Raw genomic sequence first — 25,718 nt, forward strand, 5'->3', positions numbered from 1 at the left:
TGTTATTGCATGATGTTAAAATTGGTTTGCCATGAATTTAGTGATGGATTGTAAACATTTGAAATGTAGCATTTAAGTGTTTCTCAGTTACAATGTTGTTGTTTTAATAAATCAGACACTGATGGTGCAGCGCTGTACCTCTTTATATAGGCTTTTTTCCCCTAACAAATACTTTTTGCGCTGATCAGGGGGTACTTGGCTGAATTATTTTTTCAAAGGGGGTACATTATTGAAAAAAGTTTGAGAATCACTGTACTATAGGACAGTAAAACAAAAATATCGTTTAAAACTGGAGAGATAAAAAAAAAAAGCATAAATAAATAAATGTTAACTAGGTAAAATAAGATATGAATGAACCGGCCCTGAGACAGAGAATCAGCACTTTTGAAACAGGGCTGAAACAGAGGGGTTTATGGGATGCTACAATGCTTGATCTGTTTGGTATTCCGAGCCAAACACTTCAGAGACATGCTTTGTATATATCTGAGACCTATAATATATTGATGAAAAACAGTCTAATAAGGGAACTTTAATGCTGACTTTAAAGAATGTATGTATTCCACTGAAACGAGCAGAACATGAAGATATCAGCTGTCATTCTACAAAGACAAATCGTGCTTCTGATATAACTGAACATGTCCTCAGTCTACTGTTATCAAAGTGTGTTCAGAGTTGACCTGTCTCTTCTTCAACAGCTAACTCATACACGGAGGCGTGCACGCCGTCATGGCAGCCTGCTTCCATTGGCACAGAGAAGACCTCGTCCAAGTTCAAACCTAGTAGTTCAAAGGTCAGTTTACGTGTCTCCGTCTGTCTCAGAAAAAAAATGGTCATTGCGGAAACAAATGCTCAGATAATGACATGTTATCACGTCACAGATTGTGCTAAATTGTAACCCTTTGTCGTTTTCCCTGTAGAATTTGGCACAAAGACAAAACTCATTCGACATCGCTCCCCAAATGAACCTCCCCCTTTCCCCTACCCGCAGCAAGCACTCCACCCTGGTTAGTGTTTAGACTTCTTCCCCTGCTCTGTTTGTTCACAATATCTTATTGTTATGACTGCTGCTCCTGATAGTTTCACCCATTGCTTGTGCCTCCAGGCCCTATATACTTGGGGTTATATTGTGTTATTAAACCAAGTTGGAGAGAGTTTAAGAAAACAGAACAAATTACAATCATTTTTTACTGGAAAGTGTTTTTTTCTTTTTCACATGTTGCGCACCTATGGCATTTTTGATTTATAAATTGAAATGCAATTTCAGGGAATACATACGAAGAATACCAAGAGTGAGCCATTATATGACTCATACTAAATGATTATCTCCGCATTTGCTACATTCAATGGGAAAAGAGGATCACAGATCAAGTTTAAGAGGAAAAGGCCAGGCTTTTCTCATTACTGTTCCAATTTCCTTTTGTGATCATTTCTTTGCAACCGCAACAGCAAACGCAGCCACAGCAAACGCAGCCACAGCAAACGCAAGAAACGCAAGAAACGCAACAAAAGCAGCAGCAGCAGCAGCAGCCGTCACCCATGTACCCGCCGCCGCCACAGCCTCAGGTCTGTGTGATGAACCAGCTGAAGGAGCAGCTGGAGGAAAGGACGCGCATTCTGCAAGCCGACATTCAGACGCAGCAGCAGGAGCTGCATGACATTAAAGAGAAGCTTCACCTCGCTAATATCCAGGTAACACTCCCACAAAGATTACAACACCTTATTGTAAGCTAACCACTGAATAGTCAGGCCAAGAAGCAATCACATACCAATTCAGCTACATGTAATCATTACACATCGTCAATAACCTGCCCAGAGGGCAACATCTGGGAATGTTGTAGTGTTTCTCCTATCATTAAGACACAAGAAGTAACTTCCGATCCAACTTCAAACTAAAAACATAAGTAAATGAAGGGTAGATTAATATGTTTTGTTTGTGTGTAAGATGTTGTTACAGCAGCCTTCCCACAATGACTTTGGCCAGGCCCAGCAGCAGCAGCAGCAGCAACAGCAGCAGCAGCAGCAACAGCAACAGCAGCAACAGCAGCAGCAGCAGCAGCAGCAGCAGCAGCAGCAGAACCAGAACCAGCAGAACCAGAACCAGCAGAACCAGAACCAGTCAGGTGTGATCAGGCAGCGCTCAGGCCATTCAAAACCATCGTCCAGCAGGACCCACAGGTCATCCCCTCACTCACTCCAGAGAGAGAACAGCTCCCCGTCAATACAGGTACAGAGCTACACGAGGGAAACAAGTCCAAACACAGCTGTCTGAAAATGTATTCTCTCATGTTAAGAGGATAATATTGATTCAATGTACCTTCAGTCATTAGCAGCTAACGACTCGTGGCCTACTTCAGTGCTCACAACACAGCAGAAGGCAGTTTATGGATTCAGCTGCTAATATCAGTCAATTATTAAAAGATATACACATCACAACAGGTGGTAATGTCATTGTTTTCTGAATGCTGAGCTTCCTGTGTTTACTCGTAGGTGCAGCAGAGGATTGCGCGCAGCGGGCAGACCCAGCTGGTGAGCATGCCTGTGCAGACCAACCCCAGTGTGACCATGCCCTTCTACAGCAACCCCATGATGTTCTCTCAGACCAACACCCGCTCTCTGCAGGATGCCAACCAAAGACAAACAGACGGCGAGTTCAACCAAGAAGGACAACTTCGGTAAGAGAAATGTGAAATTCAGCCCACTCAAAACCAGAGTATGACAGACAGAAGGGACATTACTAATATTTCATTTCATTTCAAACCTTTATTTAACCAGATTGGTCCCATTGAGATCATAGATCTCTTTTTCAAGGGAGACCTGCAATATGAAGTCAGTTTTATCAATAGTGGCCTTCAACTGTTAAACTCCTTATTTTATGTGTTGTGCTTCCCTGCCCTGAGAGGCAAGTGAGCTATTGTAGTGATCCATTATTTTCTTTTATTATTTTTTTTCATTGTCAAAATGTCACAAAATGTTTTTGGAAGGATAACTTTTTTCCATTTTGTGTTTGTTGATGTAATACTCCTTCCGGCCACAAGAGGCAGTAGTGCACAATTACCCCATGTTCTAAACAGGACTGAACACAGAAGATCAGGAAGAATAAAAACACATTTCAGCCAAAATAAAGACATGAGAGTAATGTCACATTACTTGCTAACACACTATTAATGTACTGTGTGTTTAAACCTCTGTATATATGGTTTAAACACACCTGGAAAAAAACAGGAATGTTTTGAATCCTATTTAGAACATGGGGTGGTGGTGCCTCTAGTGGCCAACATAGATTTAAACTTAGAGAACTTATCCTGACAAAAACAAAAGGAAAGAAACACCTACAGTCTTTCATAGATGACATTGTGTTAAACTTCTATACAGGAAAGAACTCTATTTAAGATTTTCTCTCACTTGCTTTTTTTTCACAGAACAGATTTAGTTTTTCCAGTAACACATTTTATTTCCCCGCAGCATGCTACTCAACCAGCCAATGCAGACGCTGGTTCCCACGAGCAGTGTCACCACGCAGCCTTCCCAGTGCAACATGGGCATCTCCCAAACGATGTGAGAAATGTTTCATTACCCTGCTCACACACACACACACACACACACACACACACACACACACACACACACACACACACACACACACACACACACACACACACACACACTCACCTGTTTGTCTCTGTGGTGTCATTTCGTATTGTGCCTAATTTTTTCTTTCCGCCCTCTGCACAGATACACCTTGGAGCAGCAGATCATCGCCCCTTCGTTCTCCATGCAACAGGTCAACTGCAACGCCGTCCTCGTGCCCTCCCCCTGCTTCACATCCCCCATAATGATCCCACCCAACGGTTTCATCACAAACCAGTCCCAGTCGGGTTATCAGACGCAGCCTCAAGCGTCTCAGCACTCCCTGCAGCTTCAGCAGCCCCAGCAGTTCTTTCAGGTACAAAATCATCTGCTGTTTGCTAATTGCTAATCTGAGGTTTTCTAGACTTTAACTCTGAGTCATTATGTGATGGATTGTAGCATTACGTTACGCAGCTTAATTAACCACACCTTTATATTTACTGATTTGGGATAATTTCAGGCATTACACTGCATCTGAATCCCTAGTTACCATAGCAACAAGCTACTGTGTAAATCCCACAGGCTGTTATTTTCAATCGTACTTAACCTCGGCTTTGAATCAAAGATGTGATGTTTTCTAAAATTCATCAGGGTTAAATAAATAATTTTCTAAAGACTTTTTTATCGTCTTTGTCCAGAAGGAACAAAACAGGTCACCAGCCTTCTCGCTGAGAGGAGTGTGTCCTTCATTTTTTATGGAAGCCATGAAGGGTCTTTGGTGTCTAAACTTTTCATAACCCAGAACTAGTGTCATCATTTCTTAAGATTTACTGTCCGAGTGGTTACATAAAAGTTAGGGCTGTACCAAATGTAACTTCTCCTCAATATGAACCTTCTATTGAGGTTTTCAAAAAGAGATATGTTTGTTTTTCACTGTAATTTATGACATCATTGCCCACAAAATAATGGATATAATATATGATGGCAGTCTGTAATATATGGTTTACTTTGGGACACTCTGGAATTCAGCATCTTAAGCACACCTCAGGCTATTCTACTAATGGGTGAAGGGGAGTTAGTGACAGAGGTAATAACATTTAATTCAGTAGTTCTTCAAGGACGCAGTGTTTATGTGTTTATTTCTTTAGAAGTCACTAATTCCTCCCAAAAAGTGTACACTATAAAAACCTATTATACACGTTGGGTAAGGATAAGATTGCCAACACTTCAACAAAGACTCCTATTCTCTTGTGTGTCCGCAGATGGCTCAGGGTCTGGTTCACGGCGGATCAACTCCAGCGTTCTTACACACCACTAATGTCCCACAGCAAAGCACTGTGGGATACATCCAGCAGCATCAAACTCAGCAGCTCCCGCAGGCACAACAGCAACAGGTGCAACAGATGCAATATCAACACTCCCAGAACCAGACTAGCAGTGTGTCAGACTTCAGAAATATGCTGACTCGGTAACGCAGTGCACCGCGTTCAGAGCGCTGAGATCTCAACTCTGTGTTGTCGCCGTGCGGGCAGCAGAACGTCGTGGCATTAGAAGTCAAGTTCTGTGGAAAGAAACGCCTGAAAGTGGAACGTTTTGCTCCTTACTGTTGGTGTTCAGTGGAGGTCGGTCAGTGGAAGTGGAAGCCAGAGGCAGAGGAGCACTGACCCGACGTTACCTGCGGGCTCTGAGGAGAGGTTGAGGGTCTGGACCTTCATCTGTGGCCCGGAGTCAGTCAAAAGTGGAACTATTGGATCAAGCGGACTATCAAAGCTCTCAAGAAGACGTCACTGTCACATGTTTCAATGTAAAAGAGAGTTCTAAATGTCTCTTTGCATTGTGGTACTGTCCTCCTTCCTAAAGGTAGAATATTTATTTTTGCCCATGAATTAATATTCTTTTTTCCTCACTAATAATGGCTCGACGCCCCTCCCAAGACGTACAATCTCATAGCGTCATCATTTAGTTGGCAGATAACAGAAGTTTCTCCCATTCTGTCCACAAAACAACGATTTACTGTTCATGTCACGCAAATCAGAGGGGTTTTATTGTGAAACATGCAGCAGTGAGGAATATTCTTTGATCATTTAGAAAGGTCTATCTAGATTTTTGAAGCCTCAATCTGGTACTGAAAGCGGGATCGTAAAGCTGTCCCGTCCCTTATCTTCGTAGAAGAATAACAGTCCTATACCAGAGGGGAAATATTTGTGCCTTTACCCATGGTCCGCCCATACTGCGGTTTGATGGTTGTGTCTGATTACGGCTTTTAAAAATCCAGCTCAGGTCCATTTGGAATACAAGAGGAGTTATATTTTCGTAGGTCATAGTTTATTATTTTCTGCATCAGATAAAACAAAAGACATCTAGATTTTTAACATATATAACAAATATATATATATATTGGATGCTTTTTGCAACCTTTAAATCTAAACACTTATAGTAACACATAAGATTCATTTAACTATTTACTGAAACCCTTAAATCACTTTTATTTATTTAATATATATTTGAAAAATATATGATATTAAGAAACTAGTTTTATACAAAAAGGTTTAAGATGATTTTATGTGTTTTATTTAGGCATTGAAGGGTCAACGCTGGTCCTAATGTCTCGCACCATCTGGGTTCATGTCAGAACAGTCCACTGACCTGTGTGATTTAAATATATTGGAAATAGTGAGAAACTTTGGTAGCCATCTTGCTTGCTATGTTGATAATTTTAAACACTATATCACCTTGTTTCTTCGGCATTCCTGTTGTTTTCTGTTCATTTTGTCTGATTTAAATGACCATCTGAGAAGTCACTAAATGTAAACTGTAATCATGACCAAATTACCTTTTTAAATCGCGTCCTACTCTGAAAGTGATCTCATCAAAAACTGAAAATAGTGCGAACAGATTATTACAGAAACCTCCAATGGATTATTGTATCATACAGAGGCAGCATTAACAAAAAACACATACATTTGACATTATTTTACCATTGTTTATTCAACTGTAAATGTAAGTTATTTATCAGTATTTTAAGATACCAGCTACTTGTTCTTTACATACTGTGCTTTTTGTATGGCTATCTTTCTGTCATATTCTGAAAGATTATTTGGTAAAACTACTAATCAGCTCTTGAAACTGCTCATTGGTATCAATCATCATTTTAAATATAAATGTGAGAGAAAGATAACAGTCATCTCAAAGCGCTGCAGTAATGGCGAGATGAGAGTTGTAAAAATAGAGGTGTACTGTCGAAGCCTGATACGCAGACGGTAAGGAAGAAGACGCACTAAAAAACCTGGTTCATCTTTCTGTTAATGACAATCAGAGAACTTGTAACAACATACAGTATAAAAACTGCCAGAGTCTGATCTCATGGTTTACATTTAAAAATATATCTATAAATCTGTTAAATCAGGAAAAACTGTTTATAATGACTCAGTGTTTCCTGTGGAACTTGTGCTACACTTTATAAAAGCAGCCCTTCATGCTCAAAACAGCAGTTTGCTCTCAGCTGTACACATTTAAGCTGCGTCATCAGATCCCTTCAGGACTGGTGCTGCAGAACTCCTGTGCCCACTTACACTTTCCTATGTGCAATGTCAATTTGAAGAAGAATGTTAATTTATACAGGATTGTGTGTGTGTATATATATATATATATATATAAGGTGTTGGAGGTGTTTAATAAGCCATTGTACCATGATAATTATATGGAAGTATTTTTTTTATGAAAATGTCCTAACATTCCGTTTATCAGCTCTTGAAGGTATCAGATATGTGCAGTGGGAATTTGGTGCAGAGTTGTATTTTTTCCCCAAACAAAAGGCAGTAACTCATGTTCACCCTGAGAAAATATTATATTGTCGCCGGCAAACAGAATGTCAGACAGTATGGGAGTCAGGGTGCAGCCGTGTGGTCTGGTAGTTCAGCCAAAACAAGAAAATGTAAACCTGCACATTTATTTAGCTTTTTTTCAGTTTCAATGACAGATTTCTGTCTAATGGTTTTTAAGAAAAAGTGCAATTGTACATCATCAGTCTCACTATGTATTCACACCCACATTTGGTATGGAAAAAGTTGAGTGAGTGACCATTTGATTTTAAACTCAGCCAGCAACACAGAGGTGCTATAGATGACTAATGTGTTTTTCATTCACTGGAAGAAGACACTCCTTTTTCCTTTTATCAGTAACCTTTAACCTTTCAGAGAAATGCAGTAACATTTCCTCTTGAGGTTGTTTACCATCCACATTCAGAGAAGATCTCAAAATCATCATACTGCTTCGAGGTGGTTGATGGAAGCGCCGTCCACGCCAGTAATCTCCACTTTGATTCAATCATAAGATAGTTCATGCATTGTGCTTCAGATGTGGGTTAAGTTATTTCCGCTTTGGACAATTCACCCAGTCTCTGCCACTTTTTGGAGTTTTTTTTTAAAGAGTGTATTGCTTCACAGGTGTGATTGTAAATAATGCATCTGCTCTGACGGTACTGTTTTCTCCCTAGTCTCCCTGACAGCACCTTTTCTTCTGTTCTTCAACTCGAGTGCTTTCTTTTTTCATGTTGTTTTTCATTGAGTGTCATTGTTTTTGAAGGCATATACTTGTACTTTCTAATAGTGACTGACACTTATGAGCGTGGGCAGTGAGATTATTGCATTCTGTGTAAGATTTGCCTGAACATGAACAAAACAGTGCACAGCCATTTCTACAGTCTGAATGCAGAAACAAATATTTAATGTTGTATAATAGAATGTAAAAAAGTTTAAAATATATATATATATATATAATTGTTTATTTTATATGCCTCATAGATTATATACGTAAATTCAATGATTTAAAATTAAAGTAATTTTGTAACAGATAATGAAGTGTCTTATTAGAGAAGGTGAGGTTCTTCTTTGTGTTGCACAGTTGTATGGCTTGTTTTCTTTCTGTATTTACCATCAAAATAAGCTTTAAAAATATCTTTAACATTGTTTTAAAAGAAATTAACAAATTAAGTTTACATTCTAAAATATCTTGATATGAATGATGTTATATTGAATTATTTATAAATCAACCTGAATATTGTGAAATATTTGAAAATAAATATTTTTAAACATATGTTTTTGCAAAAAGGCATATTTTTACATCAGTACAGCAAGCTTGTATTCATCTATGCAAAGTACTCAGATCAAATATTGTGCAACACGTTTTTAAACACTTCTCACGCAGCAGAGGGCAGTCCATATGAGCCACTGTCACACCTCCCTGAGATTTTCACAGTGATTCATTTGATGTCAGCCATCCCAAAATACCACTCGCTTCTCAAAATCTCTACAGTGACGATGTGCTAGTGTTAAAACTTGCAGTGTGTCGTAAGCTGACACCTTATTATCGCCTGAGCAATCTGTCAAATACACAGCTGAATGTTGATGGTAGGAAAAATGCAACTTTTTAATTGATTGCATTAACATGTTTATCTTTTGCAAAAGAATCATTGGAAGAATATATGACATTAACTGTACACGTGTAACAGAATTTACAGTATCAAATGAAGGTTTGGTATAAAACATTTCATCTTTCTATCAAAAATTACTTTCTAATGACATGATTTCTGATGAATATAATTACAAGATAGTCTCACAGAGCCGTACACTTTGAAACCTCGGTCACTCTGTACACCTTGCTGATCAGGACCTCCACTCTGTCTCCACCCAGATGGCAGAGGTCCAGAATGCAGACGAGGTGCATGTCCTCCAGCTCCCCAGCAGACCCCAACACCTCCTCTGCAAGACAAACACTGATTATAAATGTAATGCTGTGTATCGGTGATAAGAGTCTTCCCACGATGTGTTTGGATCCTCCACCCTTTTGTAGGTCCGGTGAATACCTGGCTGGGGAAGTGTTGATTGGCTGTGGCTGAGCGGACAGAGGAAGCCTGACGAGAGGCAGGACAGCATCGTGTTGCCATGGGGATCCTGAGGGAGAGCGACAGCCCTGGGATCATCTGAGCTCACAATGGGCAAAAATGCAGCATCGATGGCCATCTGTTTGTTTATGCCTGTCAGAATGATAACACAGAAGAAGAGTGGCAAACTGAGCACAAGAACAATATAACACATTTCATTTTCAAGAGTTTTCTTCTTTTTTTCATCTTTTAAAAGGAAAACTAGTCCAATTTATTCTTGGCCCACTTCAGTTCAATAAGAAATGTATACATCTATGGATCCGTTTTTTTATTAATATGGAAGGGGAATTCCATTTAAACGGGGTGAGTAATTAAAATGATCATTCTTAGGGTGAAGTACGCATTTAAAAATACTAATAATAGTTATATTAATTTATGTTTTCTTAATGTGACTAACGGCCCGTCCACACGGCAGCGTGTGTTGCTTCAACGGAGACGCTTCCCATTCACTTTGAATGGGGTGACGTCACGCTTTGCCGAGCTGCATTGTGGTTCCGTCGCGTCGCTTTGCCTCCGTTGCTCGCTTCGAAAGTTGAGAAAAGTTCAACTTTTCAAGCCTCGACGGAAGCGTCAGCCAATCAAATCATATGCCAGTACAAGCTCTAGCCAATCAAACCGCGTGCTTGTGTGTCCAGGGCGGGAGATTAATGTGATTGGTTGTTGGTCGCACGCCAGACACGCCCACCGGCATGAGGACGTACCGTGAGACCTCTGGCTTGTTTCCTCTGAAAGCAGGTCTAGCGACTCACTGACAATGTAAATAAATGCAACTAAAAGAAAATTCAGGCCAGTTTTGAAACTCTGCATGGATTAAGTACTAACCATTTTTGCCTCCTTAAGACAGCCATTCAGTGTCTGAATAATTCAGACAGAATATAATGTCGGGTGCAAAAGGATGTCCAGGTTCAGAGACGGAAATGCTCAAATGAACTTCCTGTGGGTCACAGATCAGAGTAATTCTTACGCTAAGACTTTACCTAGTATTGTAACTTGGTAGAACCCTGGACAGACCACAGGAGGGGGGGTGTCAGCACTCTGCTCTGGGGTCCAGTGCGTCGGCTGAAGGTTACTCCGCTGCAGGAGGACGTCCTTTTCGTCAAGCGTGAACCTCCGAGACACGCTGTCCTGGTACAGCCCGCCTTCACACAGATATTCAGACACTTCCTGTTTCTGCTTCGGCCAACTGCTGCTTTCCCAAGATATGACATCAGAGTCTGTTGAAAACACAAACATGTCAGTATCAGAGTATCAGAATGCAAAATGTACATCGCGGTCAAACTGCAGCTCCAATGACACACCTTGATTTTGCTGGCTGTCTGCGACATTCGGAGCGTCTTTAGATCCAGAGTCGCTCTCTTCCTCTTCCTGCTCTTCTTCTACCTCAATCTCTGAAAGTCTCCTGTTGGCGCAGAAACAGAAGGAGCTCAGAGTGATTGAACTTGATAACTAATGAATACTACCAGCTGGATCATTATTACCTTTTTGCTGCCATGCTACGAAGATTCAAGGAGAACTGATTGACTTTTCTGGAAAACATGTATGTATTCACAATTGATATAAAATCAAAACATGTGCTCCTAGCAGCCACTAAAGATAAATGATAGATTCGCTATTAAGCTTACAAATATTTGAGTCAGGAGTGAAATGTTACCTTGTTTGAATTCTTCTTTTTATTCCTCTTACTGAGATTTTCTCAGCAGTTGAAATGGGAGCCGTGGTCTGCTCAGCTGTGGAGGGATGGTCCTGTGTGTTTGGTTCACACACATCAGGAGCAACATCTGGCACCTGCTGCAATCAGTTGACTTATTTAACAATGTGGTAATGGTCGCTACTCTTGGACAGGTGATTTAAAAATAATGTTCTTTACTTCTCTCTCCTCTGTTCCTCTAGACTCTGTTGATTTGGGGTGTTTCGTGTATCGCACTGCCGCGATCTGTCCTTGAATTGCAACTTTTTTATGCTCCCTATATTGGAGGGTCTCCATCTCCTTCTTCAAGTCGGCCGCAGCAACCAGAGGAACTTGAGCTGAAGAAGGAGCAAAAATAAATAAATTAAAAGAAGTCTGTAGGAATCAGGATTTATGTGCTTTGTGTATTCTACACTTTACAGATCAAACAGATGACTGTAAATTGTCTTTTTAAGGGGAACTTGGAAGAAAAGCTTTTGAAAATCCCCTGCAAATCCCCTCTATCTTTTGGCAAAACTGGAGGAAAATGCTAACATATATTCTTTCCGATTCCTGCCGCCCACAAGAGAACTGAGTATTTCTTATTTTGGTTCAGTACTGAAGAGAAGTTCATCATTTCAAGCTCTGCTCTGAAATTATTCATATTAAAGCTGGACTTATTTTCTGGAGCTTATCGGTGAATAATTAGTTCACTGAGAGGCCAAACAAAATAGTGCATGAAATGAAAACATTTCTTCAATAATAACGTTCTTCCTGACCTGAGGCGTCTGCCATGGACTGGGTAAATGTCTGCGGGGGACAAGGGTAGCAGTAATGTCCGCCGACAGAAGTCTTCTGGAGGACAACGTTGTCCGTCAGAGTTTTGGTCCACTGGATGAAAGTCTTCACTCTGGGGTCACTCACATATGGCTGACCTTTGTGGTAGCCTGTAGTGGAGTCAGAAAATACAGTGACCATTACCGTCTGATAAAACATGAACATTATCACTTCCACTTTGTTAGAGCTGTGCTTACCTGTGATGAACGTCTCGGTCTCACAGCTGCTGGTGAGGTAGGGCAACGAGCCTTCCACTCTGCAAACTCTCATCTGAGTGCACACCAGGTAGGTCACTGAGGAAGAGATGATGATGATGATGAACAGATGAAGTGAAAATGCTAACAAGTTAGAGCTGTCAGATAGAAGCCATTTGACTTACTTGGACAAATACGACGGAAGACTTCCGGTTGGGAAGAGGAAAAAACCTCCAGGATAAAAGGACGGTCGGATGATCCGTCCACCGCATGGATCCAGCGATATGTCCAGAATTTTTCCGGACCTATAGGTTAAAAAATGTAAATTACCAATGATTAACTTTGGTTAAAAGTAAATGAATTCCAGTTCATAGATAGAACATGTCTTACCCTTGTTCCCTTTGCTCTTGACTCTTTCAACACGACCAACAAATGTCACCAAACAGATGACATCACATGCAGAATTGTTGGATAATTCGTCCAACTGTAATCTGTAGGATACATACGACGAGGTTTAAGTTAAGCTATAGTTGGCAAAAAAAAGCCCACAATTTATGAGAGACATTTTTTTTATATTAAACCTTGTGTTGAAGCAAAGAGAAGCGATGTAGTTCCTTGACAAAAACTCAATTTTTCAATGCTTTTTCTCACCAATGTATGACTGAATTAACCTTTCTATTTTGAGGTGGGTTTAAATGTGTGGGTTGTTTCTCATAAAAAGGTGCAACTTTAAACTCAGACAATATCAGAATTCATATTTCTTTCCTTCAATAAATGACAACGCTTTTTTCAATGAAAGACACTTCACCCCAAAATTGCTCCTGTGGGGATTGTCCACAGTATTGAGTATGTAAGTCGCTTTGGATAAAAGCGTCTAACAAGTGACATGTAATGTAATGTTAAACTTTAGATTGACAAGTGAATCACCTGGTGGTGAACAGGTAGGAAACCTCAGGTAATCCCCACTGAGGCAGCACGCTCTTTGCTGAGACCACAGTGACGACTGAAGTTGGGTTGCGAGCGTTCAGGCAGATTTCTTGGGAAAATACAAATAAAGATATTACATTTAAGCTTGTGCTGTACTCTGGAGTACCCGCCCTATCAGAATAAATGTGTACATACCTACAGAGTGAAAGGTCTTCATTTGGTGATGGTCCATTTGCGGGTGTGAGCGGTTTGAATAACTCCGCTTTAAGGAGTAATTTTGGATGTACAACACAGTGCCTACGCTCAGTTTCTGGTAAAACTCTGGACAAAGTTCATTCCAAAGCACGAGGGACATCGTGCCACTCTGGTCAGCAACTTCAAAATATGCCTGAAATATAACAAAGACCCAATCTGTCACAGCATGATAGTGAGATCCTGTTCATATTGTGTTATTAAAGTTCTGTTAGTTCAAACTCACCTGTAAGGGATAATCAATCTTGAGCCCAAACTTGCCATAGTACCTTAATCTGGATTTGTGTATGATCTTCACTAGGAGAGGCAGAGGTTTCCATGTGTTTCTAAAGCATAACTCCAGACTACTAAGAAGAGTAATATTGGAAACTGTTGAAAAGAAGACATTGCAGACATCACATCTTGAGGATTTATTTCCTGCAATTAATGTAAATTACATATCAAATACATTCTGTTAGAAGCATTAAAGTGACTAATGTGACAGCTCATCGCATATATTCTAGTCAACAAATATCAAATTGGTTTCAAGACGTAAAACGACATATTGTCTAGGCTTGTGAGTATTTTCATATCTTAATACAACAGTATTAAAAGGTAGTAGCTCAGTCTGTAGGGACTTCGCTCAGGAACCGAAGCGCCGCTGGTTTAATAGTGTGAGTGTGGACAGTTGAACCTCTTCCACCTCTCCACTCATGCATGTGGTCCTGTTTGTGCATGTGCGTTCATGTGTATATCAAAAACAACATGTGTCATGTAAATAACACAAAAGTGAAACCCTGAAGTTCCCCCTAGGCCCTAGGGGATTAATACAAGTCAGATTTCTTCTTTCTTTAAGTTGTAAACACATTTGATTGTTGAAGCAGACTGAAATAAACAATAATATTATGGGCTGCTTAGCCATATATTATTATTATAACAAAGTCAAACGTATCCTGTGTATTTGACTGTTGGTCAGACAAAACATATTCTGAATGCTCAAATATTTGTAGTGACATTTCCATTGATCATTTTCGTCCAGCCCTTAGTGGTGTATACAAATGTAAGCCATGTTGTAAATAGAGCAGTGTATGACAGGGGGTCATCAGAAAGTCTCACCATCCAGCACTGTGTGCGATGAGGGAGACCCTGAGGTCCAGATGTCCCCCTCTGGGTCCTCGTTGTTCCACAGAGACAGGTAATGTTTGCGGCTCACCTGGAGGGGAACATCACTTTGCAGCTCTACACTCCTCTCCATGCCTTGCTTTACTAGCATCGGCAGAGAAGCGACGTCCTGTATGCGGGGAAGGAGGGCAGACCTCTCTCCTCCACATCGGAGCTTTTCAATACAAATGTAACCGTGTCCCAGTCTCCTCTCGCTGTAAACAAACGAGCACTGTGTGATGCTCACGTCAGTCCCAGTCCTCAGGGTGTTAGAGTGCACCAGGTGATTTAAAGCAGGGTGAACAGAGCATTTGGCCCGCCACACTCCGTCAGTGACCGTCACGTCGTAGCTGTCGGGCTGCCCCTCCGGCTGCTCGGATAAGTACCGCTGCAGCGCGATGACAGCCACCGGAGCCTCCGTGCTCACTTGCAGACACTGTGTGGAGGAAAGCCGCTCCAACGTCCTCTGGAGGAAAGACGCTTCAGAAAGAGCAGTGCCAGCCGAGGAACAAGACGAGTTATCTTCCATTGTATGTATGTCAACTAGTTATCGAAATATGTCATGTTAGCTTGTTGGCTAACTAACTTCTTCCTACCCTTATTGGCACCAATGTCTTAACTGACGCAGATAAATAAGTAATGTCAGATAAATGGAAAAGTATATTTATCTTTCCACAACTACTTAACCATACAATATTAAATATGTATCGGTGTCGTACAAAGTCATCACAGTTGCCGTTGGTTAAACGTTATTTACAAACAACGCGGGTGTTTCCTCTTCTTCGTTGGTTTTACTGGCAGACCAACGTTTCGTTAAAGTGCATGACTTCATCTACTGTGCCGGAGTGTTAAAACACTTTTTGTTTTGGCCTTTACTTGTAAATTATCTTTTGTCTGTGTCTGTATATATATATATGTGACACTGTATGCTTAATTTCTCCTGATAAATTGAAGGATCAAGTGATCCTTTATAGGTTGAGTAAATCCTCCAACTTTTAAATATAAATAAACTAAGTAAAAACAGACAAGAGACCATTTTTCTGCACAATAGGTCATCTTACTTGTGATGTTACTGTTATGCACGTTTGCTTCAGTAAGGTGTTCAATACCGAACTTCACTTGTAATGGGGAGTTGCTGCTTTAACTTAAGTAAATAATCTCAATAATGTTTTCACCACTGACTTAATTGTATGATCTGCCAAACAGAGTGAGAAGAAGACCGAAGCCTAATTTCTAAATAATGCTGCAGGTTGTTGACTTTGAGGCTTTTTAAAGACTGACCTAAAAGAAAGAGACAAATGTTTTGTTTTTTATATACATTTATTCAGCAAATAAATAACAAGATAGATTTATAGATGCTGGGAAATAGATCAAAAATATTCTACACAGAGGTCACAAACAGAACATATCATTATAATCAGTAGAAATACTTTTATAACACAGCAACCAAACAAATTCAGCTTTTTCTGTATCTTATTCATAGCTTCTTTTTCTTGCAGTGATAATGTGAATGATAGCAGCCAGGTAAAGCTTAACAAGCGCGGCCATTTTTGGTTTACTGTCAAGACATTAAGCTGTGTGCTTGAAGCTTGAAGTGGCCATGATGGAAGAGAAAATAAGAGCTTCTCAAATTGTGCTCTTATTTAGTTGTATTAAACCAAGACTTAATGATTACACTTTTTCTGGAGATATTAAATTCAGTTTTTTTTAATGATCTGGTCTTAAATGAATAGCCCGACACATTTTATCAGTGAACTTGAGGGTTGTAAAATAAATGGAAGCAGCAAAGTTAGAATTAGACAACTGTCTGCCAGCTTGTTCTTCTTGATATGACAACCAGATGGTAGCAAAGTCAATATTTTTCTAAACTTGCACAGTGTGACATAAAGGATATCTCTGGTGATACAAAAAATCCTGTGAAAAAGATTAACATACAAGTATTGTTTGTGTAACAAAGCCTGATTAAAACAATGAGCCACACTGTTGCACATCATGACAGTCGAACTTCACTGGATTTTTTTACCATAGTAAAGTTATAAAAGTATACATTTTAAAACATTTCCTCCTACATCATTTTACAGAATTTACTTTAAGGTAATATGACTTATTCTCCACTCAATTCAATAACCTTTTCCCATGACCGCCTGCATCTCCCTCTAGGTTTTACGCTTGCATTTGAACTGTTTGCCACAAACTTAGGCAACACAAAAAAAGTGATTTCATTGTAAATTTCACAACATCTAGTGGCTTCCGGTGCTATTTGGAGGAGCCAGAGTTTGACCTGTGGATGCTGACTCTCTTGCGGGTGTTGTCGCTGCAGCGCTCCAGGATGAGCTCCGGACTGGGCCGGGGGGGGATAACCGGAGCATCCTTCTTCACCTCGCTCTCTGAACCGGACGTGGACTGCTCGGGAATGTTTCCTGTTGGTAGCAAATAACAACATTATTAGAAGTGTTAAGAGGCTTTGTGGGTTGATTGTTTCAGTGAGTGGTGGAATTTAACTACGTACACTTACTTAAAAATCTGAGGTTCTTGTACTTAACTTAAAGTGGACCTATCATGCTATATTTGAATAATATATTGTAGGGCCATACCTATATAAGGTATATTTATACGTTTTCTTTTTCAAAATACCAAACAGATCATGCATTTTAGCCTCATTTCGCTCTATTTTGCTCTCCTCCACCCTGTCTTTGCATGTGCTGCAGCTGACCACGCCCCCCTGCAAAGGAGGGGGCAGAGTTACGAGCGTCGTGTTACCATGCTGTTACCATGCCACGGCAACCTCTCATTCCCCTGATAGGTCAGCTCCGCCGTCCTGACGTCAGAGGAATGTTCAAATTTGGATCAGTCTGTATCAGATCCGTTGCAGCCCCGTTTTTAGAGATTTGGGTATGGAGGAAAAGAGAGAGGGTTGTGTTTTCTGACACTTGGTGAGTTCCCTGGAACACCGGGGACACATATTCATGTATAAAAGACGTACAAAAGTGCATTTTGCATGATAGGTCCCCTTTAAGTATTTCCCTTTTAGGTCACTTTGACTTCTACCACACTACATCTCAGGGACAAATATTGTACTAAAATGTACATTAATGATGCAGTATTCTCATTTAGGTGTTTAGATTTCAATGCATAAAGTTTAGTATATCTGTAACAGTTGTAAATATGCATTGGTGTTAAATATTTCTTTGTAAATCATTTAGTATAATCACACAAATTATGTGTTTTGTATTGAATAATTCTGTGTTCTTTATTTATTAAACGTTCAATACCTGATTAGGTATCAGTGGGCGGAACCTCCAGAATTGAGTCACTGTACTCAGGAGATTATTTTTGTGGGGACCTCCCCCTTCATATTGTGTCCCTCACGTTTCCTCTTCCCTTTTTGTGAATGTTCCATGTGAGAGGAGTCAGTGTGAGGGATAACTCATTTAATACTGATTTGTTGTATATTGTCAGTGAATAAACGGAGATCGCCTCGACTGTATGCTGGCTCGAGTCTCATCCATCAACAACATAAACACAACGCAGACACCGCAAATCGATACTGGTTACATATCCATAAAGTTACTTGACTAAATATATATAATTAAAGGTGAGTATTTACTTCTTCCCCATACTTTTCATATACTTATTTATGTTTTTTTTTTACATATAACTGTAGTGGAGTATTATAACAGCATGGTATCAGTACTTTTATTTCAGTAAATGATCTGAGCAGTTCCTTCCACCACTGGTGCCGGTGAAGGTATTTCTTGTCTACATCAGGCTTCGTTTGATCGATCTGAACACAACATGAACGTTACCCTGGTTCTTCCTCTCCCTCAGCGGTGACTTTGCGGCGGTCTTGGAGTTCTTGCGGGGCTCTGCCAGGCGGCCCCCTTTCTGCTGGAGGTAGCGGCGGCTGTTCCTGCTGTAAGTGTTCTGGCTGAGCCGCTGACGGGACTTGTTGTGGATGCTCTTCGCATTTCTGATGGTGGATCTGAGACGGAAAATGCCACAGAGATTTGTAAAGGTGGTGAGTGTTGATGGGGGCTGAACTATTGGGGGGAAAAAACTATTTCTGTTATTTTGACTGATATTGCAATTATAACATGATTCATATTATCAAGGGAATTTATCATTTTGCTTTGTTATTCTTATTAACATTGAATAATATAATAATATAAGACTTTGAGGCTTTTCAAAGACTGACCTACATTCTATGTCCTTGCTATTTGAACTCTGCTCATAATATGAAGCACAGTGATTGGAATGTCAGAGGAATATTATTAAAAGACTTCAAAAGGGTATAAAGAAGAGTTCCCAAAAACATTGAATAATATAATAAATGATTAGTGTGATTTTTTTTTTCAAAAGAGGGTCTATACCAAAAAAATATGTTATGTCTTTAGAGTGCGATTTGTATGCTGGGACATCTCTGCAGCTCCACAATATTTGTTCATATATCTAGCCTTAATAAATATTGTTCTTCATGCAATTTGAATATTGCACTTGTCCATATTGTGCAGCCCTAGTGTTGATCTTGTGATAGTTTTTCTCCTCCCAGCTTCAACATTTGAGTGCTAAAAAAACATGCATTTTATTCACTATTTTCATTTGACAGCTTTAGTTACCTTACAAATTTGCAGTTACAACGTATTAATATGGAAAAGTGATTTGTTAAATAGAAAACAATCAATCTTTTGAAGAGTGGAGATTAAAATAAGACTACTCTATATTTTGCGTTCACTGACGTACCTGCGGGGGGGAGGTTTCTGTCCCTGCAGGTTTGTCCGCTGTGCTTCATATATCTCCCTCTTGCCGGCCTTGTGCAGGAATATGGAAGGGAAATGTCCGGTCTCATCTCCTTTCCTGTAAAAATATCCAGATTTATTTATAAGCACCAGCACAGTAGGATTAATAATTAAATAATAGCTGAAGTCCTTCTGTTCCTCCTTGGGGAGATTTGATTTTGTTATTATAAAGATATTATGAATATATCCACATAAATGTCAGTTTGTGTAGACCATACCTGACGACCCACCAGCCGTCCAGCAGTTTGTGGATGACGGCGACGGTTTCCCCGCTCTCCAGAGAGATCTCGTCCTCCAGCTCTGCCTTGTAGGCTCTGATGCTGACGTGCATCTCTCCTGCAGGGACACACAGCACTGTTAAAAAGACACACATACTGAAAATACATTATTTAATGAAGAATACAAGGAACACAACTTGCCTTCGTAGTCCGGATCAGCCTCCTCGGCTTCATCCGGTCCGTCCAGCGGCTCCAGGTAAGACGCAGGGATCCAGCCTCGATTAGACTCACACTGGCAGAACCACCACCCTGAACACAAGAGCAGCTTAAGACCTGGCCTCATTCATTAAAGATAAACATAACGTAAACATTATTGAATAATAAACGGAGTGTCTTTACTCAGTTGACACAAAAAGAAAGAGGAATCTTGAGTTGACCTCTTAACAGACACAGCGGTTCAAACCATGGCATCAGAAAGATCCCATCGTTCAAAGTGAAAATGTGTGGGAAAAAATGGTTTTAGGGCCTTTAAACCCTGACTGAGTGCTTCTGTTTCATGCTTCAATAGACCATAATTAACCTGTCAAAATCCTCTAATTCTTAATCAAAGAGTATCATGAATTAGAAATCAACTTGTTCAGCTCTTCCTTGAACAATTGAATGAATGAGGTTAAAAGTGAGTCTTACCCAAGAATTAGTATTGTCATAAAGTTTTGGAAGGTCTGTTTTGTTTAGGGAAGTTTGGCTGCGGTTGTTTTAGCGTTCTCACCGTTTGGATTTTTCTCCACGATTTCCACCAGGTCTCCAGTGTGCAGATTAATCTCATGTTTAGACGTCTTCTCGAAGTCAGCGATCACTCTGTAGGTGTCCAAAATGATGGGGCCAGAAATCTCTGAGAGGTAAAACGCATAATTATCTGTTTTAATTTTTTTTTTTAATGTGTATTTAAACGACCCTAATGCTTAAAGGGCAATCATTTGGACAATTTCAAAATGAATCCACAAGCTGCAGCCCTGTAGGTTACAAATAAATATATAAATGCAAAAGAATAAAAATCTAACATCTTTCAATAACCTTGGGAAAGACAACGACAAAAAGACATGTGTTAAGCATTTATTACATTTAAAATGACTCTTACCAGAAACGTTGCCTCTGTACGACTCCTTGTTCACCACAAAGGTTTCGCTTTTTTTCACTCTGAAGAGGACATTTTAATTGAATTTAGTACTAATTACTGGGTGATTGAGTTTTACATTTGGAAGTGATACATCCTCTGTAATGTGTGTGTTGTACTGACGGGTTCAGGGCAGGTGGGTTCTCGTCCTCGGGTCGGACCTTGAAGAAGTTGGTGAGCTGTTTGCTGCGGGAGATGTGAGGCGGTAGGTTGATGAGCGAGTGGCAGTACTCCGACAGCGTGCTCTGCCTGGTCTCTGGGGACTTCTCACTGATCAACCACCGTGGAGCTGCAGACACACAAGGCAAAGCAAGGCAAGGCAAGGCAAGTTTATTTATATAGCACCTTTCAACACAAGGCAATTCAAAGTGCTTTACAAAAAATGAAAGACATTCACAGATAAAACATAAGTCCCAAGTACAATTTAAATAATACCGACAGACTTATAGACAGGTTTAACTGTGAAAAAAAACACGTTATCAGCAGAAACTCAAGACTGCAGTAGCCTATCAGTTTTAGACTTTATGAAATAGTGTCATTGATTAGGGTTGCAACAGTATAATTTATATAGAAATCTCAAAAGAGTGGTGCAGGAATGCGTCCTAAAAGTAAAACCTGATAATGAGTTAGCATTTTACCACTTTAAATTCCCTCGTGTTGAAGTCAGCGGTTTTAAGAACCGTTAGAAGCCTGAAATAACCACAAGCTCAATATCTTTTCCCATTTTGTACTACAACATAAAACACGCCACTCATGAATGCCCATATTTTCTATGTGTCTTAAATTGGTAGCTTAAATTAGAGTAAACATAATCACGTCAAACACAGTCAACCTCTAGCTTAGCGAAAGTGACGAGAATCATGTCACTATGATGTCATTTGTTAATAGCCTTACATTAGTTATTTACTCATGGCGATTGCATTTACGCTTAAAAAAATCATAAAATGTAGTTAATATGTGGGGTTTATCGTTTTAAATATATATTTTAATAACAATGAAAATAATGGTGAACAAATTATAATTTCTCAATCAAAATAATCGCGATGGGCTATTTTCTCTCATTTTACATATGAAATACAAAAGAAAGTAAAAGTACCTCAAACTTGTGATGGAGTAAATGTACTTTCCACCACTGCTTTTACAAGGTGAACATTTCCAGACATGTAGGTTGCATCAGGTTTGGGGTTTTATCACTGTGTCTCTTCTCTAAACTGCAACCGGCTTGTTTTGAAATGTAGCTTTCACAATGGGGAATGTGTGCAATTTGAGTTCTGTTTTTATTTGAATCAACGCTGAACAGGAACAGAAAACAGACCTGCAAAAAGTCCATGTTTCCTTTTTGACACCATTTTAAAAGTGAAAGCAATAAGCAAATATGATAATGTTTCAAGTTTAATGCATCATGATGTTAGATGTTAACATGGAAGTAGTTAGCATGACTTTCTACCTGTCACTATGATAACATGCAGTGGTTGTAAACATGCATAAATAAGTGAACTGGCATAGTACGATGGGGTACATTTGATAAATGTTCTTTAATTTGTTTTGTTGGTTTGTTTCATTCTCAATAATAATATATATAATTTAAAAGGTGAGTATTTACTTCGTCCCCGTACTCTTCATGTACTTATTTATGTCTATTATTAGATGTTTTAATGTTTAAATGTCTTATTTATATTTTGTACTTTACTTATGTTAAATGCTGCGTCACCATCAGGACAATCTTTTCTAGCTCCAAGCTCGTATGAATAGATAAATGATCAGTGTTTTTATTCTGTCCATCATACAGGGCTAATACAAGTCCTCTTGCTCTTTGTCTGAGCTTTTGTCTGGCTACAAATTCAGTATTAACTTCTACTGACAGCTGACAGCTGACGAAAAATCCCTCATTTTGACATCAGTGATTTCAGCTCTATTGCAGCTTTCTGTGTTGCTTCAACAATTTGAAAAAAGGAGAAGTGTATTAGCCCATATTTGTTTAAAAACCACAGGTGCTTCCTGAAAGAAGATTATAGCATGCAGAGGTCTTTTAATAATAGTCTGTGATTATATATGTTGTTAATATATATGTGCCAGGTGTAGTTCAACCTCTGCACTCTGCAGCTTGTCATAACATACAAACTAAGCTGAATAAAATCCTACGAAACTTAAATGTAAATAAAAAGCCAAAAGCAAAGAGAAACAATCTGCACTCTTTGACCTAAAATAAAGGAAACATTATAATTATTTTACCTGGTAATGACGGAATGATTCTGTCCTTCTTTTCTATTTCACCAGACTCAATGGGAAACATCTCCTTCAGGGACTTCTGCAGCCAAAACATAAACATTTCCGATTCAAAAATGTAATTAATTTTTTATTAGAACTTCATTTGTGGAAATGCAAAAGTCCACAGTGCTTTTAATTTGTAGTGAAGAAAGATCTTACGTGGAAGGTGTGAATCTCAGGATACGTTCTGTAGATCAGCTTCTCTGAGAGGTCGCTCCATTTCACCATCAGCATGTACACCTGCACGTATAATCTCACATGTAACGGCTAAACCAAAAACAAACCACTCAAAAAGCCACTCAAAAATTAAACTGCTGATACACAGGGATACATCCAGTGTCCATGCAAGAATATAGCTTTTACGATATATTTTCTTATATGATATATTTTATTTTTCTACTATCAAAAGGGAAAAAAACATGACTTTTCCGTTACCTCATCCTACATCAACCTGTCTTCCAATAAATCCCTATTCACCAGGTGCCTAAAGCTATCTTCAAAATAAAAGAATAAACTTCTCAAATTAATTTAAATAATGACACTAAATAATGATGAAACTACCATACATTAAAAACTGTGAGAAAATAAACGTTTGACTATTAAATAATACAAATCAATGAATAGCTCCAACATCAGATGACATTAGCTATTATTTAAAAAAATTATCTTGATTTTGTTAAGACTCTGAACTTTGCTAGAATGTCTCTAACTTTGTCGATTTTAAAAGGATTAGTAGCGACTTTAGCAAAGTAATGGTTAATAGCTTTGATCCTTACGTAGTGCTGACTCGGGAATGAACGTTTCTCAAAGCCAAATAGCTCCACATGCCTGACGTAGCTCGCCTCCATGATGAGAATCACCGCACTGACAACTGCAATAAAAAACAACAGGCGAGGCTTATATAACCTTGTGTGTGTGTGTGTAGGGGTGTGTATGTGCAAAATGTCGTCAACACATCACATGAGTCAGTTCCCCTTTACACGTCTTCGAAAGTCCTCTAACTTCACAGAGAAAAAGGAAACACTTTCAGCGTTCACTCATCAATTGTTGAATTACTATTGATATTGAAAGTGAATAATAATAGCAAGAGTGGGGGAAACTAAGCACATTTACTTAAGTACTGTACTGAAGAACAATTTCAAGTTTCTTTACTCGAATATTTCCATTTTCTGCTACTCATCATGCAGGACTCCTGCCTGATTTTTACACTAGGGTGTGCTGACTGCCATCTACTGTAAGTAATGCACTTACTATAAATAAGTATATCATGGGAAATATCTTATATATAATTTTAAATGAAGCAACTAACGGTCAATTTTGAAGAACATGCTCAAATGAGGAATTCCCTTCAAAACTGTTTCTCAGTATAGGAGGGGGATTACATGAGTGCATGTTAACACAAACCAAACCTGTTTTTCAATATCTGTAACAACTGTTGTTTGCTTTCAGCAAGGAAAGAGGAACAAAAACATTTGTAAAACAAACAAACAAACAAACCCACAGGACTAAACTTCCTCCATTGTAGCCACAGAGGAAAACACAAATTGTGGTTTGTTTCTTTATTTAATTAAATATTGAGTCGGCACTGATACAGATGTAAAATAAAAATATAGAAATGGATTTACAAAAAATCTGATAGCTGTTACACAAAGAGATCAAATCATCTGCTTATTCATGTTTTCCAGTGAGGTTTATATTTATAGAAATCAGATGATGAGCCATCATCAATGAGACATCCAAAGTCACATTACTGAATGTGACTGATGATTCAACTTATATCCAACACAACCAGCAAAACAAACACAAAAAATACAGAGAAAAAAAAGGCCTCTATTTGCATAATATACTTATTTTTAAACTTTTAAGACATTTTTAGGCATGTTAAAAAGATCCCTCGTAAGAGCTAATCAATAACATTAAAACATGACTTTACTTTATTTCATTAATTTATAAACACTTATAAAGTGTCTTTCGGTTTTGGACTTTTGGTCAGACAAGACTTGGTCTTTGGACTTTAATGTGCCACCCATTTCCTGTATTTCATAGTTTTTCCTGGCAATTCATCTATAAACCTATTGGTAAAAACGGGTAAACAGCTTGTACGTTATTTTTTGTTGTATTCACAGTAATCTTGCAAACATTGCATGTACGGAATTGTATTGTTCCCGCCCCCTACAATGATGAATGAGTAGTCACTTGGCTTTAGCAGTCAGATGTCCTGCAAGAGGAATAACTTCAGTGTGTTTAACACTGTGGTCTCACGGCTCCACCTCGTGGCAGTGCTGTGCGTAACAGGTAACAATCCATAAATCCAGCAAACTGGTTGTCATATGACTTGGTTTAAAGTAAAGGTTGAAATTCACACATATTCGTATAGGGAATAATGAACTCGTAAAATAGAGTTAGCAAATTCTCTTAACTGAGGGATCTTTTTCATGGAGAGTGATTTTTCTTCGAATGCACACATTTATGATTCAAAGTTTTACATGTTGCAGAAATGCCAAACGAAATATTTACATATTATCATTAAGCTATTGTGAATATGCATTAATTTCAATAAAACGGTCTATTATCTGAAATCAGCATATAAACTGTTGAATGTGCAATTACATTAAAATGTTCAAAATTGCAGACACATGCATTCATTTACCTAGTTTTGGGATGACCTCTTTTTCTTGGCTTTTTAATCAGGAGAAACATTTCTTCTTCCATGGTTTGAAGGTTTGTAGTACACACAT

At 39.0% G+C, this 25,718-nt stretch overlaps 3 protein-coding genes across 6 annotated transcripts in view; 1 reads left to right on the forward strand and 2 right to left on the reverse strand.

Annotated features, from left to right (window-relative positions):
* npas2 (neuronal PAS domain protein 2) overlaps positions 1-6,940 on the forward strand; it is a 51,778-nt gene extending 44,838 nt beyond the window's left edge. For 2 of the 3 annotated variants that reach the window (XM_034153235.1, XM_034153245.1), the window contains exons 15-22: positions 696-790; positions 918-1,004; positions 1,447-1,689; positions 1,943-2,224; positions 2,488-2,672; positions 3,463-3,555; positions 3,733-3,943; positions 4,830-6,940. In XM_034153235.1, coding sequence (XP_034009126.1) covers positions 696-790; positions 918-1,004; positions 1,447-1,689; positions 1,943-2,224; positions 2,488-2,672; positions 3,463-3,555; positions 3,733-3,943; positions 4,830-5,039 — 1,406 coding nt within the window. In that variant the 3' untranslated portion in view covers positions 5,040-6,940. The remainder of the gene's footprint in view (positions 1-695; positions 791-917; positions 1,005-1,446; positions 1,690-1,942; positions 2,225-2,487; positions 2,673-3,462; positions 3,556-3,732; positions 3,944-4,829) is intronic. The other variant, XM_034153255.1, reaches the window with a different exon arrangement.
* A 2,029-nt stretch (positions 6,941-8,969) lies between these two features.
* radx (RPA1 related single stranded DNA binding protein) lies at positions 8,970-15,314 on the reverse strand. 2 transcript variants are annotated; one of them, XM_034153282.1, is made up of 15 exons: positions 14,480-15,314; positions 13,611-13,753; positions 13,328-13,520; positions 13,133-13,241; positions 12,596-12,696; positions 12,391-12,510; positions 12,209-12,304; positions 11,954-12,121; positions 11,376-11,533; positions 11,160-11,293; positions 10,987-11,034; positions 10,807-10,907; positions 10,486-10,722; positions 9,431-9,601; positions 8,970-9,326 (listed from the first exon to the last, which is right to left on the reverse strand). In XM_034153282.1, the coding sequence occupies exons 1-15, from the start codon at positions 15,051-15,053 to the stop codon at positions 9,181-9,183; spliced, it is 2,499 nt and encodes an 832-aa protein (XP_034009173.1). In that variant the 5' UTR covers positions 15,054-15,314; the 3' UTR covers positions 8,970-9,180. The 2 variants fall into 2 exon arrangements, with proteins under 2 accessions (XP_034009173.1, XP_034009162.1); XM_034153271.1 differs by having other exon boundaries at positions 11,160-11,296.
* Positions 15,315-15,825: 511 nt separating this feature from the next.
* ncf1 (neutrophil cytosolic factor 1) lies at positions 15,826-23,844 on the reverse strand. Its single transcript, XM_034153298.1, has 11 exons — positions 23,757-23,844; positions 23,140-23,220; positions 22,945-23,020; positions 20,836-21,001; positions 20,677-20,735; positions 20,308-20,430; positions 19,740-19,847; positions 19,539-19,656; positions 19,265-19,378; positions 18,331-18,506; positions 15,826-16,944 (listed from the first exon to the last, which is right to left on the reverse strand). The coding sequence occupies exons 1-11, from the start codon at positions 23,826-23,828 to the stop codon at positions 16,781-16,783; spliced, it is 1,257 nt and encodes a 418-aa protein (XP_034009189.1). The 5' UTR covers positions 23,829-23,844; the 3' UTR covers positions 15,826-16,780.
* Positions 23,845-25,718: the final 1,874 nt, after the last annotated feature.

This window comes from Trematomus bernacchii, unplaced genomic scaffold, assembly GCF_902827165.1.
Source record: "Trematomus bernacchii unplaced genomic scaffold, fTreBer1.1, whole genome shotgun sequence".
Taxonomy (NCBI): domain Eukaryota; kingdom Metazoa; phylum Chordata; class Actinopteri; order Perciformes; family Nototheniidae; genus Trematomus; species Trematomus bernacchii.